Below are 20,569 nucleotides of genomic sequence, written 5' to 3'. Positions count from 1 at the left end.
TTACACCGAGGCCTGTACTCTAGAGCGGGATTGATTTGGAGGTGGAGGGTCCGTCGTAGTCTGGGGTGGTGTGTCATGGCATCGTCGGACTGAGCTTGTTGTCATTGCAGGCAATCTCAACGCTGTGCGTTACAGGGAAGACATCATCCTCCCTCATGCGGTACCCTTCCTTCAGGCTCATCCTGACATGACCATCCAGCATGACAATGCGACCAGCCATACTGCTCGTTCTGTGTGTGATTTCCTGCAAGACAGGAATGTCAGTGTTCTGCCATGGCCAGCGAACACGTCTGGGACCTGTTGGATCAGAGGGTGAGGGCTAGGGCCATTCCCCCCAGAAATGTCTGGGAACTTGCAGGTGCTTTGGTGGAAGAGTTGGGTAACATCTCACAGCAAGAACTGGCAAATCTGGTGCAGTCCATGAGGAGATGTACTGCAGTACTTAATGCAGCTGGTGGCCACACCAGATACTGACTGTTACTTTTGATTTTGACCCACCCCCCCCCACCACCTTTGTTCAGAGACACATTATTACATTTCTGTTAGTCACATGTCTGTGGAACTTGTTCAGTTTATGTCTCAGTTGTTGAATCTTGTTATGTTCATGCAAATATTTACACATGTTAAGTTTGCTGAAAATAAACGCTGTTGACAGTGAGAGGACATTTCTTTTTTTGCTGAGTTTATATTTGTATTTTATCTTTTTATTTCATTATTTTAATGTTTTGCATCTTCAGGATGCCCAGCCCACATAGGTTTATATGACACTATATTCATAAAATGAGTTGTCCAAATATATATTAATATGACTTCAAATCATCTGCTAGATATCATCTGTGATACTGAAGGCCTTGACTACTGAACAAAGCCTGTTCAGATAAATCCCATTAGATGAGCCGAGCTAGTGAAGCAGTGTTGTGGAAAGTTAGCTTGGTGCAAACAAAAATAACCTGGAAAGCTTCCCAATCAATGATATATTCCCTCTCATTCCATCCCCACACCAACTGTCTGTTCATCTGTTTCTATTAAATGAAAGGTATATTAAAATGTGCGCTGAACTCTCTGAAGACCTCTACACTTAATTAAGACGGAACAGAATGTCTGCATCTGAAATGGGACCCGATTCCCTATATGGTGCACTACCTTGGACCAGGGCCCAACCGGTGCCAATAGGGTGCCATTTGGGACGTGGGCAAAGCGTTCTACTTATTTACCCAGAAATATATTCCCAAATGGTATGCTAACACTATTGATCAAGAAGGAAGCTCCCTCCTCTTTATGAGAGCGAAGCCTACATACTTGCACTGTGTGTAATAAAATATGGCATTGTGCATTAGAATGGGATCCTTGAGAGAAGAAGCACTTAGAGAAACCGTGGATATGCGTTTGTTGGAGTCGTCACCGTACAAGGAGGACAGACTCTGGCCTATATGATCCATCAAACACACACATGCATACACCATTGTTTAGATTTGACTTTTAAAGGGGGAAGGGGTGAAGAGTATGCATTAACTGGAGTATACCTTGGCTCTGCAATCTCACGCCGAATAGAATATGAATTATTTATCTCGCAACTATTCAGCTGGGAACGTCCTTGATATTTACATTTTATCATCAAGTGCATCCGACTAGGCTTCAGAGTAATGTAACACGTGACACATATTATTCACTACCTCTCACTTATGCAACTGAAAAACATTTAACGGAGCAAAGGATTTGTATTTGATTGGAAGAAGTATTTCTTATACTATCAGAAAGCAAAGCGTATTGGTTACAGTTGATGAACATCCCCTTTGTACTTAAGATATAGCATAAGATAGAAGATACTTAAGATAAGTGATGACTGCATAGGGCTGACCACATTTAGTCGACTGGTTTGTTTGGTTGATAGGATGTTGGTCGACCCAATATTTTTTTAGTCGAGCAGCGGCAAATATATATATAAAAAAATCTGTTTCACGCCTGTCTCAGTGGACTAATCCATTGCAGAGGCCGCAGGTATGGCACACCAGTATCACCAGTAGTAGATTTAGTGTTAATTCCCATAATTTCGAATTAATGTTTGGTTTGTTACAGTAATTTCTGTTAATGCATTCAATATATTATTATTATAGTCTTACCATTGTCATTGTAGGAATGGACACATTGTTTGCAGAGCGCACAACCTAGGCTACACTTGTGAGACTTTTTTTTTTATGATTGTCTTAACCGTCACTGGATAGCTTCTTAAAGTCATTTTTTCCCCCTCGCCTTAAACAGCAAGTAAACAAAGTTTGTTTTTGCATCCAGAATAAAAATAGTTCCTTCCTCAATGTGGACTATTTGAGAAATCTTTCCAGTTCTCTCCCTTTCTATAACCGCTCAGCATGAAAGAGGGAAAAAATGTCATGCTCTGGTCCGGTGTAAACGTTATAAAATAGCTCTACCTGATTGCTTCTTATCCCTTGCGCAAATAGATCACAGCTGCGTCTATCTGTCCGGAGCTCACTGGCACCGGAAAATTAGGGCCCAGAACATTTTATACAATGCTGCAAGTTTGCTAGCACAATCGGGCTGGACCAAGTTAATAGTTGATACAATGTTTCTTGCAGACATGCCACGGGTAGCCAATGTGATTTATAGATGTTTCTTTTTTTCCCCAGGATATTTTATACCTGCAGACTGCAGTGTTTTTATTTGTTTGTTTATGTAGGCTATTTTTACATATTGGCAATGGCAACAGAAGTTACTTTTAGATTTGTATCATTTTAATTTAGATATCATTTTTATTAAGCACATTACATTGATTTTGAGATATGAATACTTTATTAGAAATGAAAGGAAACTGTTCCACTGAAATGTGCATACGAAAATCATAACTGGCACGCAGATCAGTAGAAATGGTATGATAACTTGGCACTCCAAATGGGAAAGGTTGCCGACCACTGGTGTAGCCTATTACCGGCAACTTTAGGAGCATAATGGCAGAATCTGTGAAGACCAGCAGCAATGGGCAGCGGGAGGAGGAGGGTCAGGAACAGAGTTTTTACTTCTGGTTAGGCTATATTGATCTCTGGCTCCTTCGTTAGTAATTTGTGTGTCTTCATTTTTAATCGCAGTGCTTAAAGAATCAGACAGGCTCAGTAGCCTACATATAGTTATTTTATTCAAACAAAGGGTGTGTCTACAGTGCCTTGCAAAAGTATTCACCCCCTTTGGCGTTTTTCCTATTTTGTTGCATTACAACCTGTAATTTAAATGGATTTTTATTTGGGTTTCATGTAATGAACATACACAAAATAGTCCAAATTGGTGAAGTGAAATGAAAAAAATTACTTGTTTCAAAAAATTCTAAAAAATAAAAAACGGAAAAGTGGTGTGTGCATTTGTATTCACACCCTTTGCTACGAAGCCCCTAAATAAGATCGGGTGCAACCAATTACCTTCAGAAGTCACATAATTAGTTAAATAAAGTCCACCTGTGTGCAATCTAAGTGTCACATGATCTGTCACATGATCTCAGTACATATACACCTGTTCTGAAAGGCCCCAGACTGTGCAACACCACTAAGCAAGGGGCACGACCAAGAAAGTGGCACTATGAAGACCAAGGAGCTCTCCACACAGGCCAGGGACAAAGTTGTGGAGAAGTAGAGATCAGGGTTGGGTTATAAAAAAATATCCGAAACTTTGAACATCCCACCATTAAATCCATTAATAAAAAATGGAAAGAATATGGCACCACAACAAACATGCCAAGAGAGGGCCGCCCACCAAAACTCACGGGCAAGGAGGGCATTAATCAGAGGGGCAACAAAGAGACCAAAGATAACCCTGAAGGAGCTGCAAAGCTCCACAGTGGAGATTGGAGTATATGTCCAAAGGACCACTTTAAGCCTTACACTCCACATAGCTGGGCTTTACGGAAGAGTGGCCAGAAAAAAATAAGCAAACATGTAAAATGTAATGTTTGGTGTTCACCAAAAGGCATGTATGGAAATATATGGAAGAAGGTACTCTGGTCAGATGAGACTAAAATTTAGCTTTTTGGTCATCAAGAAAAACGCTATGTCTGGTGCAAACCCAACACCTCTCATCAACCCGAGAACAACATCCCCACAGTGAAGCATGGTGGTGGCAGCATCATGCTGTGGGGATGTTTTTCATCGGCAGGGACTGTGAAACTGGTCAGAATTGAAGGATTGATGGATGGCGCTAAATACAGGGAAATTCTTGAGGGAAACCTGTTTCAGTCTTCCAGAGATTTGAGACTGGGACGGAGGTTCACCTTCCAGCAGAACAATGACCCTAAGCATACTGCTAAAGCGACACCCGAGTGGTTTAAGGGGAACATTTAAATGTCTTGGAATGGCCTAGTCAAAACCCAGACCTCAATCCAATTGAGAATCTGTGGTATGACTTAAAGATTACAGTACACCAGCTGAACCCATCCAACTTGAAGGAGTGGAGCAGTTTTGCCTTGAAGAATGGGCAAAAATCCCAGTGGTTAGATGTGCCAAGCTTATAGAGACATACCCCAAGAGACTTGCAGCTGTAATTGCTGCTAACGGTGGCTCTACAAAGTATTGACTTTGGGGGGGGTGAAAAGTTATGCATGCTCAAGTTTTCTGTTTTTTTGTCTTATTTCTTGTTTGTTTCACAATAAAGAATATTTAGCATCTTCAGAGTGGTAGGCATGTGTAAATCAAATTATACAAACCCTCCAAAATACAATTTTAATTCCAGGGTGTAAGGCAACAAAATAGGAAAAATGCCAAAGGGGGTGAATACTTTCTCAAGCCACTGTATTTATGGAAAAATACACTTTTGTAAAATAAAATGACTCTTGGTCGACCAATATTTTTTTTAGTCGGGGATAGCCCTAGTGCATAATATCAGAGCCTTTTATGGTTAAGTTTTGACAAGACTTACAAGAATGTCTGGTTAAGACTGGCGCTGCATACCAAATGGAATCCTATTCCCTATATAGTGTACTACTTTTGACCAGGGCCCATAGGGGAAAATCTTGTCATTTGGGACTTAGCCTGAGTACCTATTGCATGCCTCATTATGAAAGACCATGGAGATTTGAGTTCCCCAAAGGATTCAACGAGGATCTCACTTCACACAATGGCCCCAATGTTTACAAAAGACAAGTTTGTTTCCTTCCAACAATTATGAGGGAAATTGAATCTCCGGAAATGTTCGTTTTCTTGTGCATTAGACCAAACAATAACACGATTCCCAAAGGTTTACAAAAACATCTGTCTTCAAAGGACAATTTAGAAAATTAATATCCACGCTTTTCCAGACAATGCGAGGGACAGAGTAAATCCAATTGAAGCAATTAAATTGTTTTCCTTCTTCCATTCATGTTCACTAGTCGCGGGGGAATGAAAGCATGTTTAAGTGATGTGTTCGTTCAATGTCTACATCCCTCCGTTGTAATAAGTAATACATTGCAATTACAATTTCCTTGGTCATGACCAGATTGAAGCTGTTTGTTTTGGGGGGGGGGGGGTGTTTTTGAGTTTGTCTTTCATCTGCTGTAGTGGTTACTTAACATTACCCAGTTAAATGCATTAGATTGTTTGATCATTTTTGTAAAAGCTACACACTAGGTGAGTTGATATTAAGTAATTGTACTTACAGTAGCTAGCTAATACCTTTGAGTTATTTACTCTTAGTAGAAAAGAACTCTCTGAGAATCATTTTTTCCTTGCCTTTGCCCAGTTTTTCTGAAAGGATTTGTTTAAGAGATAAATGACCACTCCAATGCAGAGGATGACAGCCTGCACAAAGATGATATTGAATTGATTTCTGAAATGTATACGGCAAGACATGAATCATAAAAATTATATTAAAAACTTGAATAGCTGACACCGGAATATTATTTGTGATGATTCATTTGACTCAGTCATTACAAAGGGAGTCAAGTCAGAGTGCCTCAGACAAAATTGCTTTTTCGTTCCCCATTGAATTTCTTCCATTTTTTCCCCCCTCTAGAATTCAGAATCATATTTTTCCTTATTGCAGCACACAATACGATGGACCTATTGATAGTACAGGAATACACAGATATGCATACTGTTATTCTGAAAACAAATTGTGTTTCTGTATATTTACTGTAGCCACATGTACATTTCTGATTTCGCCTGACCGAGGTGTTATGTCTAAAAGCTCATATTACAGCATTATCCAGTACACTCTTTTAATGTGATAAGCATATAGGTAGGGTGTAATTGGGGACTGACCCTCTATCATTGTTATAACTCCCATGTTCTCGAATCATACACTGCTCATGGCAAACCTACATACATATACAGTCAAATACAGTATCTCACACCGTCTCCCTCTCTGTTTGTCCTTCCAGAGCTACTCCGGTCAGGGCGGAGGAGGCGGAGGCAGTGGGAACGGTGCGGGGGACGAGGACTACGAGATTCCCCCCATCACCCCTCCCAACCACCCCGAGCCCCCCTTGCTCCACCTGATGGACCCTGAGTCGGGTTACCTGTGCCACTCCCTAGGGGCCCACCACAACGGCCTGCTCAACCCCTACTCCTACCCGGAGCTGCCTGCCCTCATGATGTCCAATATGCTGGCCCAAGACGGCCACCTGCTCTCCAGCCAAATGCCCTCGGTGAGTACCCCCAGGCGGTTTTGCTTTGATATCACAGCTGGTTTCAAACGCTATTCAAAGTCATTTCAAATATATAATCTGTTGGTTTTTTTTGTTTTTTTAGCTTGGAACCAATACAAAACAATGGAATCAATATAAAAGTCCCAAAAGTACAAACCCCGCACACCAGGCAGCCTAAAGCAAATGCGCAAACAAAAATATTTCAAGTAGTATCTATAGTCTGTCTGATACTGATTCGTTCGTCATTGCTCCATCATTTGGTAGTATCAACGACTCATTTATGTTGTGTTAGCGTGAACATTGTTAGCGTGCCCTCCAGTGTATAGTTTGGCTCTTGGGAAAGCTTTTTTTAATTTTGTCTAGACTGCCTACTCTTCAGATTTTTTACTTTTGGAATATAGTAAAATGTTACATTAACAACATAGGCTATGTAAATAACTTCTGTGATCATTTCATAATGGCATGCAACAATATTCATGCAATTTCAAGAGAAAGGAAAAGGTAAATAGAACAGTAGAACAGACGGTTTGTGGTTGCCCTGTCAGCTCTGACGCTCAAAGGTTTGTGGGTAAACCCACCCGTGTCATATCTCTCTAAGAAGTGAGCATCAGCCATTATGAATACACTCTGATTGTGTGCCTTTTTACACGAACTGCTTCAGTGTGCCACAAATTATCATAATTAGCCATAATTGTATTAATGAGATTGGCAGGAAATCGACATTGTTTCCATTTGTCTGGAATGAGATCATCCTCTATAAAACAGTCAAATGCATACCAAATGGCACCCTATTCCCTTTCCTAGTGCACTACTTTTGACAAGGGCCCGTCGAGCTCTAGTCAAAAGTAGTGCACTATATAGGGAATAGGGTGCCAATCAAAAGTAGTGCACTGTAAAGGGAATAGGGTGCCATTTGGGACGCGGCCTACATGTACTGTATACACCATCATCACGTTGAAGCTGTCTATGTAGAGAATAGACACTGTTTTATATGCCTGGTTAGAGAAACCAGTGTCATTTTAACTGAGAAAATCAAATCAAAATGTGTATACAAAAGCTACAGTATATGCAGACACCGTGAGTTCAAGGTAATAACTTACGACCACTATATCTGATTGTAGATATGGTCATATCCCCATACAAAAAAATGAATATCAGCTTTTCTAATACCGTGATAATAAGGAGACTGGAATCCATAGTGTTATCTTTAGAAACGTGTTTAGTAAGATAAAAACAGATAGAGTTACAGAGAATTATGAATACTGTAGTATATTATGCTACACCTGCTCCTTATTGCTCAGCAATATTGTTTCTGAATAAACATGTCTTTTAACATAAACCACAGTATTCATTTCTTTAAACATAACAACAATTCATATGTTCGAACAGAACAGTTGTTATGTGTTTAGTATGATAAAAAATAATTATAGTTACAGAGCATTATGGGTACTGTAGTACATAATGTTACAATTACTATGGAAAGAATTATCCTCACAGTAAATATGGATATTTGATATTTCACAAAAGAATAATGGTTTCCTTTCAATTGTGGTGGCTATTGAGAGTCCAATGTAGTCATAGAGAGGATATAAATGGTGGTCACTCTTTTACATGCTACACTACAGAGTCTTCAAAAAGCGCTATATAAATCCCAAATGGTATTATTATATTATTATTATTCACAGCTGCATCTAACTAGATCTCTTCAGATCATGAATTTGTCTTTTTGTATAAGCATACACAGATAGAGTCTCCCTACATTGTGTACTAGATAACAAATCTAATCAAATCACATTTTATTGGTCACATGCTTCGTAAACAACAGGTGTAGACTAACAGTGAAATGTTTACGGGCTCTTACCAAAAATGCGGAGAGAAAAAAAGAGAAATAATGGGAAAGTTAATGACATGAGGAATAAATACACAATGAGTAACGATAACCGTTGCAAAGCTTCATTTGCACAACAAAGGCCTTCTTTAAGATATACATTCGTAAAATCTGTTGAGCGTAACAATTATGTGAGCTACTGTTCAAACAAGGGGTAATCAAGTAATTAGGAACATCTCTTAGCATGGCCAATAAGATAAAATATATATTGGTGTATATTTTAGTGTTGGTGTATATGTTGGTGTATACAGTATGTTAGTGTATATATCAGTGTTGGTACCCTTACAAAAAAATATATATTTTCAGTTTACATGTGAAAATCACCTTTTCATATGTAAGGACAATACCATGTTTTCACCTCACATGTGAATTGCAGTTTCACATGTGACATTTGTGGTTTCACATGTTAAAAACTTTCACGTGAGAATCGGATTGTTTTTAGATAGAATTTTAAAATGTGGAATTGCATTTTCACATGTGAAACACATTCATGTGAAAATCACATTTGCTGTTTCACATGTAAAACAACTCCTCATGTGAACATCTCACGTTGACATGTGGAATTTCAAGTTCACACGTGAAAAACAATCACATGTAAAAATCTAATTTGCAGTTTCATATGTGAAAAACATACTTGCAATTACGTGAACGTGAAAAAGTAATTTGCAGTTTCACATGTAAGAAAGCTACACATGTATAGCCTAAAAAATATAATTTTAATATCATGGATGGTCAGTCCTTGCATCCATAGAGTAGTCTATTTATTTGAGAGTTGTTGCATTTCTCCCGCCCCATCCCGGGGAACACTTTTCTTAATGTTTTAATTAAGTATTGCCGCTTTAAACACTTTTAATAGAGTAATATTGTTATTATATGGTGCAATCCTCTAGTTACTGAGTTACTTTTGTGCCATTAATATCAAGCAAAACTTCTGAAGTCCACAACAAAATTCTGTAAAGAAAAATATTGATATTGAAAGCAAAACATAAACCCAAAAGTATTGGGAGCAAAACAAAATATTGCAAGAATTTTTTTTTTACATGCGAGAGCAAATTAATTGTAAATGGATGCAAAAAATGTTTGATTTCAGTAGAAAATAATATATGGTAACGCTATTAAATAAAACGCCTCCCTCTTTCCTGCGATTTCCCTATCTTTGATTAAGTTACCCTGGCCTTTGCTTTCTCTCCCCTGGATGGGAGACCAGATGTAGCTGGAAGTGGTGAAAATAAACACGAGGGGAATTTCTTTTCACATGAGGAAAAAACACGTGAAATATTAGCGTGTGAAACGTTACACCTGTCTGAAAACCACGTCTGAACATTTTCACGTGTAGAAAAATTATAATAATTGTGATTTGCTCACACATTTTCACGTTTTTTTGTAAGGATGCATATATTGGTGTGTATATTGACGTTTGTGTTGGTGTATAAGTGAATGTATTGCCGTATACAGTATATGTTTGTATCATGTTGTGTTGGAAGATGGCGCAAGGTGTTGTTGTGACCACCTCTTCTTCTTCTTCCTCTTCATAAACAATATCTTTGCTCCTGAAATGGATCTACTACATCTGGAGGTCAGGCCTTATATTCAATCTTGAGCACATGGAAAAAAATTCCATTATGTTTCATCTTTCCTGCATCAGCCATTCTATTGTGGCGCTGCAGTGAGATCTGTTTTCATCAGGCAGATTCAATACGTGAGCTCGACAATGAAAAGAGTGCAATTGGGCTGGATGGAGAGAGAAAGAGAGCGAGGGAGAGAGAGAAGATATTGCGGAGAGGGAAAGTAGCTCTAATTCTAAATGGACAAATCTTTTTTTATTTTTTTTCAACACATTATTTTCTCAGGATTTGAGTGTTAGATCTTTAAGAGATGATGCAGTTCAGGAAAATAGGTTTATGTAGGGTCCTTATGTAAATACTGAAAGGCTTATGGGTTTTAAAGCAAGCCATGCCAAATCCAGTAAACTAGCAGAACACCAGATTAAAGTAGTAGTTCACAGGTGTAACATAACATGGGCATACAGCACAATAATTTGCGTATAGCATGTTATCTTATATTATACTAATATGTTATATGTATTATCAAAGTGTTAACCGTTTCAGGCCCAGCTGCCTTGTGCGATATGGCATTAAATGTGGAGGACCAGTGGATGGTGCTGGTATGAATTGGCTTGTATTAGCTTAAGGCAAACGGTATTGTAAGCTAAATGCTAATAAGCTAAAAGCTAAGGATAATTACCTAAACGCTAACAAGAGTGAGTACATCCACTTGTTAGCTAAAGCTGATAGCCTCTTACTTTCTGGAAACTCACAAACCTCCCTGTCTACTAAATGTTAATGCTAAATGCTAGCTGTGCATGCATGCCTACCGTACAGCTTTACATCATCCCTATACACCCACACCTCTTTTCTAGAAACAAGCTAATTTTTATGATTTGTGTTTCTTTTCAAAAACTCTGTTCAGCATCTTACACAAACACACTTTATCGACAAGCCACAAATACAAAGTGCTGGTAGAAAATAAAACGCTCCCTCTCATCTACACAGGTATTCTCCTGTTCTTGTTCTCCCCTCAACTCTTAGCCCTGAAACATGTAAGTGACTGTACTTTCCTCATTTAGTTGAGAGCCATTTTCAATTAATAAGGGCCTTAGCTGATGCTTATTGTGTTGCGGTCCTGAGCCCCTCCTGGATGAACCCGATATCTTTCAGAGAGCCTTTTCTCCGATGCTTCGATGCACTTGGCAAGCCCTCCACTCTCTCTGTTAATGCGTTAACTGTCATAGCATCTTCCACAAGTTCCAAAACACATTAGACATTTAATATCCACGCTCAGGTTACACTGATCTTTTCCATAACGCTTAGGGAGATATCCATCGGCCCGGTGGTAGAGGGTTTCTGGACTAGCACTAAATACTAGGTCCCATATTTGTTTGTGTCCTTTCTTCATTGGCTTGTGCATTTGCTGTGGAGGTGCCCCTTTATCTCTTAACGACCAGAGTGCTAGTTGTATCCCAGTTTATTAGGCTTACTACTAGTCTGTGATACCTGGATGTTTCAAGCAATACTGCGTATGAATAGTGCCCTGAGTTTTTTTCTGATAATGTGATCTGACCAGGAAAAACAGTTGTTGTTGAAAACGTAACCATTTCGGGAACACGTTCTAAGTTAAATATGGTATACACACACGTCTTTCATCATTAGATTGCCCTCATCTCAAACGCAAACAGTACTACAACTTGAATAATTCATCTTTGACTGGATATCGTATTCATGCCCTGCATTTATTTACGATATCATCATCATCAACATCTAAGAGTTTATATGAAATAGCTATTGGAATACGTAGCAAATTGATAAATGCACAGATCAACAGAGGGATTTTGTCATTAACGAATGCTTTCATTTCAAGTTGTTAGCCCTATAAACAGGTAGTTATCCTAATGTTCTCATGTACCCTGTTGCAGGATGCATACGGACAATGAGGGAAGCCAATTGCTTAGCCCCTATTGTAATGGAAGTTAATTAACAATATGAAGGCCAAGGATGCTCATCTTCAGCTCCCAGCTTAATATCACCTGCTTTTGTTCCAATGTTTCAAATGCAAGATTGAATTCACAATCCTTTAATCTCCTGACTATTATTCTGAGGATTCATCGAAGGGGTTCATCTTGACCCGATAGTCATGTTTAAAGGTGGCAGCTAGTTTGTGTTTTCAGTCTCTGGTGCTTACGGCAGGTGTTCGCCTAAGTGTACATGAATGAAAGAGGATCCACTGTCAACTTAACTTGTCACAGACAGGGCTAATGAATTAATGATAAGATACTAAAGGTGCGTCTTAATGTGTTCTTCCTAATGCAAGCTTTCAGGAACTTAACTAGATTGCCCACCAATGTTGGGAGGTGCGAGGAAGAGGTATTAGCAAGAATTGCTGGACTTTATTATGTGCTTCCTAAAATAACAAATAGACAATGGCTACTTGCCGTACATCGATTTTGCTATATTAGGATTGATCAAATGTATTATTTTTCAAACCAAGATGATTTCTTACTCAATCGAAATAATAATTAACTAATACTGTATTCAATACATTTCAATTTGGTGATCCATGATGAAAAATATGCCGTAAGTCTCTTAAAACAAGTTAACTAGCACACGAGCATTAGTTTAAATCAATAATACCTTTCTGTTAAGATTCTCAGGTCCATAGTATAGTCATGTAGTTAATTATGTTTTCATCAATAACTTCTATAATGTAATGTTGTTTACCGTGGGCAGTAGTACAAGGCTGCTATAGGTTTTCTGCCGTTGGATTGCTACAAATTCTACCATCTTCATTCAAATAGAATACATTAATGGTATAAAACCCATTTCTCTATCTAGAGACCTTAATTCTCAGTGATTGGTAAACAGGATTATAGTGTCTCTAGGGAAATGATAGATCAATTTCTTTCATTTTTTTGATCACAGTTCGACAAGCATGAAATAGAACGTATCTTATAAATTATATATATTATATTATATATTATATATATTATATATTATATGAACTATTCCAGGCTCAGATAGATGATCGATGCTTCCAAAACACATTTTGGTTTGATAGCCCTGTGAAACCTGAGCGAAAGAGAGCGAGAGAGAGAGAGAGAGAGAGAGAGAGAGAGAGAGAGAGGGGCCTGCTTTTTAAACAGCTTTCTTTTCACCTTTTGCAATTATTTATTTTCAAATAGTCCTTCAAGCTAATGTTACATTTCTGTATTTCACAGGCCCTTTTCCCATAAATGAAGCATCGCCGTAATAAATCATTGGACAAACAGAGACTCGCGCAAACCCTGAAAGGTCTAAAGATTTATGTAACACATTCATGTTTTCCACTTCCTCATTTTAGTACTCCACTGGTAAAGCTCGGCTAATAAAAGGTCCTATTAATATTTCCTGTTGCTAAGCAACCGCCAGCAGCCATGTAATAGCATTCTGCTGAAAAAATAGATGACCGATAAGGAAAAAATAAATTATTTTATCATCTCCCGGGAAAAGGTGCCTTATTTTTCCAGCAATGTGATATGAAACTGTAGTTGTATATTATGAAGAAATATTTGAGCGAAATATAATGTTATTTCCAATTTCATTATTTCTAAGAGAACTTTCAATTCATTGCTGCTAGATGGCTAGAACTCATCTTTGTCTTCTTTCTGATAAAGTCAATTAGCCTTAGGATTAAGCTAATCAAGGGATAAGGTATGGATTTCATTTCCTTTTCATGCACACCCTCGGAAATAGTGTTATGTTTTAACATTGGCCAGCTCCATTGCATTTCAGACATTTCACATTTCAGACCTAAGGGTGTTCATACATTTTTCAATAGGTTGATTCAATAGGTTGATTTCAATTCTTTGATTTAAAGCTGCCATATGGGCGACCTGACTAAATTTACATAGAAACGTGTTTTATAGATATGTAATTCTCATTAAAAGCCAGTCTAAGAAGCTGTAGATATGTTCTATTTGCACCATTTCTATGCTTCTTGTTTTTAAGTTCTGTTTTTGCCTCTTTCACTTTCGGTTTTGTACACCAGTTTCAAACAGCTGAAAATACAATATTTTTGGTTATGGAAAAGATTTTTCACAGTGGTTTAGATGGTGCAATGATTCTCTACACTATGCTTGCTTCTTTTGTCATGTAAACTCAAATTAGGCGAACTATTCACATTTTAGCAACCAGGAAATGGCCAAGCGATTTCTGCATAGTGCATCTTTTAATAGGTTAATATCAATTACATTTCCATTGGTTGACTTCATTGTATACCACTCCGTCTGTTGTCTGAGTGCCTACAGCCCACTCACTCCACTGTATCATATCAGCATGGTTAGAGGTCATTGCAACAGAGTGGAAGTGGAAACACATATCTCCAAACAAATAAACTAATTGAAAGCTTTCCATTTCTAAGTACAGATAGATATAGTGTTTACATATCATCATGTTTATGCTCATCACTCGAGTTGCCGATATGAGCGGTATTGAAGACTCATTGTGTGAGAAAAAACAAAAAACAATCATCACATCCCAAATATTCCCTATTTCGTGCACTACTTTTGAACCAGAACACTGTGGGCCCTGGTCAAAAGTAGTGCACTAAATAGGGAATAGGGTGCCATTTCAGACGTAGCCAAAGAGGAGACCAAACAAGACTCAGCTGCAGCAGATGATGGACGCAGTCCTGTGATGCCGTTACACAGATAAAGGATTTCATATTTCATATTACATTTAGCCACAGGCCCCTACTGCAGCTTATCATTGCATGAAATCGTGTCCATATTGCTCGGTGCCATATCTTCGCCATCCTACTTGGAGGAATATTCGCCCCTGTTGGCTATTGGAGAAGATCCCATATGATCACAGCTTCCCCCACTGACTATTGTCCTCTCCAGTGTACAGTACTTTGACTAATAGGACGTGCAACTGTAATAGTGGGCCGATCCAAAATGCTGGCGCTCTCTCAGCTATACTCTTGACATTACACTGTAAGATTACTGTATTATACCATTATGGTATTCAGACATACTGTATATCAGCTACTCATTTGTATGTTATTTCTGCAGTATGCTCTTTGGAGGTCCACATGTGCAATAGGTGAAGAAGTCTCCTGTCAAGAACATGTGAAGACAGTGTGTGTGAGGAGTTAACACTCTCGCAAATCACCTCCTGGTTAACTTAATTGTTGCCGAGACTCCCCGCAATGTGAGAACTTTATGTGCCCATGCGTGTGTGTGGAGTGTGTATGTATGCGTGTGTGTGCGCGTGCGCCTATAAGCACACATGGTGTGTGTATGTCTGTAGGCACGCATACTGTGTGTGAGTGCGAGGTGAGGAAGGGGATGGGAGACATATTTGACTGTGCTCTCATTAGAAGAAGCAGAGCGGCTCATAGGATGTGTCCCAAATGGCACCCTATTCCCTACATAGTGCACTACTTTTGACCAGAGCCCTATGGCACTACAGCATTTAGTAGGGAATATGGTGCAATTCAGGAGGCAGGCTCTGTCTTACTGTCGGTACCGTGGGTCCCCACAGCTCCTCACAATCGTCTCAAACATGTCAGACGAGACGTTTGCTCAGATACTCTCCCTTTGTGAAGGTGGGAGACAGTTGTGTGATGAGGTGCTTTGAGAGAGAGAGAAAAGGGGGAAGGGGAAGAGAAAAGGGGGCCGCTGACATTACATGTAATGAGGAACATGGAGGATAACGCCGAAGGGGACACTACGACATTTCACATCTGCAAATCACAATTTTCAAGTCTCCATTTTGAAAAGGTGGTTGGTAGTCTCTATTCAGTCATATGTGATAGGATATCAACCCTCTTTTTTATGGTACCCAAAGCACTCCAATTTGTTCCTGTTCTGTTCAATGGCACTGGCACATTACTGTTGTAGTGCAGCCAAGCTTTGGAAAATGTGCTTGCACCCATCATTGCCTTATTAGTGACTCTGTCTCAGCATATCTTCAAAGAGAGACTTAGTGGCTTACAGTCCTACTATAGTATGGCTCAGGTGTGTTTAAATCTGTGCTGATGAGAGAAACATACTCGCTCAACTCAAGGCTAATTCCATGCCTCCATATTGAGTGCCAGGTTAGTGTACACTGTACAGCTGACAGAAAATCATCCACATGGTCTTTAAAATCTCTCTAGAACCTTGGCACTCTGGCATGTACATTGACAGAATGAAAAAAGGGACACTTGGAATGTTTGGACACATTGGAACTGAACTTCACATAACTGTGCTTTCTTTGCAATGTCACCATGAGACATTACAGCTATGTGTAATTACTTTTTGCTACTGCTCATTTGAGGACCGTTTGCCGTTTCTCAGCCAAAGGAAGTGAAGGCAGTACAGTATGTTCAAGAGATTTGTATACATTTTTTGTTCTTGTCATATTTGATTAGGATCAAGTTGGAGTGATCAAAAGTTGCTTGTTCAGTTGTTGCTTAGCAAATACAAGTGACCTAGGCCATGTAATGGGATGAATTATATGCATATGTACAGCCAATTATGAATTCATTGACAAAGAGCTACCATAGAAATAAACAGAATTTTCCTCGCTGTCTAGAATGATGATAACCCACCTTGGGAATTATCCGCTTCATGTCCTAAATATACTCTGTATCCAATACCTGGAATACTTTAATTACTTTCATTATCACAAGCCAATCCTGTCTTTTCCTTTGCGAGCAGCATCCAAGGCATCTTCTGCTTACCTTATTACTTTGCATCCCTCCCTTGAAAACCAAATGAAAAAAAACCATGTGAAAAAAACACGTGTTATTCGTACACGGGTAAGTTATTGTAAATGTTTACATGTGAAATTTGCACGAGTCAGTCACGTGGTTTTCGGACACGTGTGACGTTTCAAATACATTTTTCACATGAATAAATCACGTGATAAATGTGACGTGGGATAAACAGACACGTGAAGTTTTACATGGACTTTTCACGTGACTCAAAAACGTGGTTTTCAGACATGTGAAGTTTTACATGGACTTTTCACATGACTCAGACACGTGGTTTTCAGACATGTGAAGTTTTACATGGACTTTTCACTTGACTCAAAAACGTGGTTTTCAGACACGTGAAGTTTTACATGGACTTTTCACATGACTCAGACACGTGGTTTTCAGACACATGAAGTTTTACATGGACTTTTCACATGACTCAGACACGTGGTTTCCCAACATTTAACATGATATAAATCTCACATGTGTGCTTTTGAAACTGGCGGGATTAGAACCTGGGTCTCCCAAGGGAACATGAGGGCCCGGGCAGTAGGCAGTATGAGGGCTTGCTGGCTGGTTGGCTCCCCTATTACCTAAGGCGTGTTTACCGTTGCTTTTGAAGGATCAGTCTCGAACACAGTCCTAATTAAAGCTGTCACGGCTGGGCGCCTGCAAGGATAATGTTATATTATTATAATAATTTGTTTCAATTAAACGCTCAATGATTTTACAATAGCAACTGTGAACCTGTGTGAGTGAGCCATCACTCTCAAACAAGATGGCTCCAATCAGGGAAGGTGTGAATTGGGGGGTTGAAGGAGGAAGGCTTAGTAAACCTGGGTTTCTCCCAACACTGCCAGGGATGGGAACGCTAAACAGGCAATAAAGTACGGGCACTATTCAATCAAAAGCTGAGTGGGGCAGTGTGCGGCGGTGAAGCTTGTTTGATTTGAATGCGTGAAGACTTTGTTTGTTTTACAAAGCAAACATTGTTTTGTTGATGTATTGACCTGAAAACTTCTGGACACTCATTTTGAATAATACATTACATCTAGATTCTTGATTGCTTGGTCCTCAGAGAAAATGGAGGTAGACACAAAACCTCATAGTAGATTATGCTAATTATAATAGAATATGTATTTTATTAATTCCATCCCTTTTTAAGGCTGATTGATAAATATTTCAAAAGTATATTATAATATGCAGTTACCTCCAAATATTTGCCAAATTTTGCCCTTGTTTTATCTATCCCCTTGTTACAGCAATAATGTCAATCTTGGGCCATTTTGATCCTAAATCATTGTTTGTATTCTATCACAAAGGCTTTAGCTCAAAAGTACGGCAAACAAACGCTGTCACAGTGTGTAAGTACATTGTATGAAAATACTCTCATCAGCCAAAGTGAGCCATTGAAACCATCTTCCACTTGGTTCTTGCTCTTTGTCAATCGACATGACAATGCTATGTATGGTGATGCATACTACAATTGTACTACCATTCCAATGCAATACTACAGCGAGCAAAAAGCCCATGTATAGTGGTGGTCGGGTCAATGTTGCTCTATTACAGAGCTAGAGCCATAAACCTTGTAATGCATTGGGACCTAAATAAAGCAGTTGATATGAAGTGGTAACATTATAATGATATGAAATCATGATATGAAATCATAATATGAAAGTACAAAAGTAGAAATATTCGCTCAATAGTGTGTACAGTTGAAGTCGGAAGTTTACATACACCTAAGCCAAATACATTTAACTCAGTTTCTCACAATTCCTGACATTTAATCCTAGTAAAAATTCCCTGTTTTAGGTCAGTTAGGATCACCACTTTATTTTAAGAATGTGAAATGTCAGAATAATAGTAAAGAGAATTATTTATTTCAGCTTTTATTTCTTTCATCACATTACAAGTGGGTCAGAGGTTTACATACACTCAATTAGTATTTGGTAGCATTGCCTTTAAATTGTTTAACTTGAGTCAAACATTTCGGGTAGCCTTCCACAAGCTTCCCACAATAAGTTGGGTGAATTTTGGCCCATTCCTCCTGACAGAGCTGGTGTAATTGAGTCAGGTTTGTAGGCCTCCTTGCTCGCACACACTTTTTCATTTCTGCCCACAACATTTCTATATGATTGAGGTCAGGGCTTTGTGATGGCCACTCCAATACCTTGACTTTGTTGTCATTAAGCCATTTTGCCACAACTTTGGAAGTATGCTTGGGGTCATTGTCCATTTGGAAGACCCATTTGCGACCAAGCTTTAACTTCCTGACTGATGTCTTGAGATGTTGCTTCAATATATCCACATAATTTTCCTCCCTCGTGATGCCATCTATTTTGTGAAGTGCACCAGTCCCTCCTGCAGCAAAGCACCGCCACAACATGATGCTGCCACCCCCATGCTTCACGGTTGGGATGGTGTTCTTCGGCTTGCAAGCGTCCCCCTTTTTCCTCCAGACATAATGATGGTCATTATGGCCAAACAGTTCTATTTTTGTTTCATCAGACCAGAGGACATTTCTCCAAAAAGTACGATCTCTGTGCAGTTGCAAACCATAGTCTGGCTTCTTTATGGCGGTTTTTGAGCAGTGGCTTCTTCCTTGCTGAGCGGCCTTTCAGGTTATGTCGATATAGGACTTGTTTTACTGTGGATATAGATACCTTTGTACCTGTTTCCTCCAGCATTTTCACAAGGTCCTTTGCTGTTGTTCTGGGATTGATTTGCACTTTTCACACCAAAGTACGTTCATCTCTAGGAGACAGAACGCATCTCCTTCCTGAGTGGTACGACGGCTGCGTGGTCCCATGGTGTTTGTACTTGCGTACTATTGTTTGTACCAATGAACGTGATACCTTCAGGCGTTTCGAAATTGCTCCCAAGGATGAACCAGACTTGTGGAGATCTAGGCTGATTTCTTTTGATTTTCCCATGATGTCAAGCAAAGAGGCACTGAGTTTGAAGGTAGGCCTTGAAAAACATCTACAGGTATACCTCCAATTGACTCAAAATGATGTCAATCAGCCTATCAGGAGCTTCTAAAGCCATGACATTTTCTGGAATTTTCCAAGCTGTTTAAAGGCACAGTCAACTTAGTGTATGTAACTTCTGACCCACTGGAATTGTGATACAGTGAATTATAAGTGAAATAATCTGTCTGTCAACAATTGTTGGAAAAATGACTTGTGTCATGCACAAAGTAGATGTCTAACCGACTTGCCAAAACTATAGTTTGTTAACAAGAAATGTGTGTAGTGGTTGAAAACGTGTATATAACTTAAACTGTAGCTCTCCGTCTTTGTGTAGCTCTAGCTCTCTAGTCATTGGGTCCTAAATAAAACTACAGATAAGAAGTGATATGAAGCTGAGTTGAACGATATGAAATCATTTTTAGGACAAATGTTAGAGGTATCCACTCCATACTGTCTAGCTTTCTTTCTCTGTGAAACTCTAGCTTTTCTAGTCCACTTCGCTGTGGCATTGCAGTTGCTGGTTTAATCCCTTAGCTAAATCAAATGGTGCAGGCAATCCGAGCTGCGATGAAACCATTTCAAAGGTAAGGTCAGACGATCAGAAGAACAATAGCTTTCTGATATACCAGCTTGCACACAATGTGTTGCGCATAATTGGAAGGCCTTTGTTATTTGACTCCCATTTGACTATGATGTACAAGATGTGAATACAAACACAACTACAGTGGAGAGAGGGGAACAGATTTGCCCCAAAGTTTCATCCTGCCTTTGCATCACGGTTAGGGTCGGCTGGGCGGTCAGTCTGGACTTTGAAAT

The 20,569-nt window shown here is 39.2% G+C and overlaps 1 protein-coding gene across 9 annotated transcripts in view; it reads left to right on the top strand.

Annotated features, from left to right (window-relative positions):
• LOC106565275 (TOX high mobility group box family member 2) overlaps positions 1 to 20,569 on the top strand; it is a 142,722-nt gene that overhangs the window by 84,626 nt on the left and 37,527 nt on the right. For all 9 annotated transcript variants that reach the window (XM_045691419.2, XM_045691418.2, XM_045691417.2 and 6 more), the window contains one exon: positions 6,353 to 6,619. In XM_045691419.2, the coding sequence (XP_045547375.1) occupies positions 6,353 to 6,619 (267 nt within the window). The remainder of the gene's footprint in view (positions 1 to 6,352; positions 6,620 to 20,569) is intronic.

The sequence above is a fragment of the Salmo salar genome, chromosome 12 (assembly GCF_965601325.2).
Source record: "Salmo salar chromosome 12, fSalSal1, whole genome shotgun sequence".
Classification (NCBI taxonomy): domain Eukaryota; kingdom Metazoa; phylum Chordata; class Actinopteri; order Salmoniformes; family Salmonidae; genus Salmo; species Salmo salar.
This window is presented reverse-complemented; position numbering and strand designations above follow the sequence as displayed.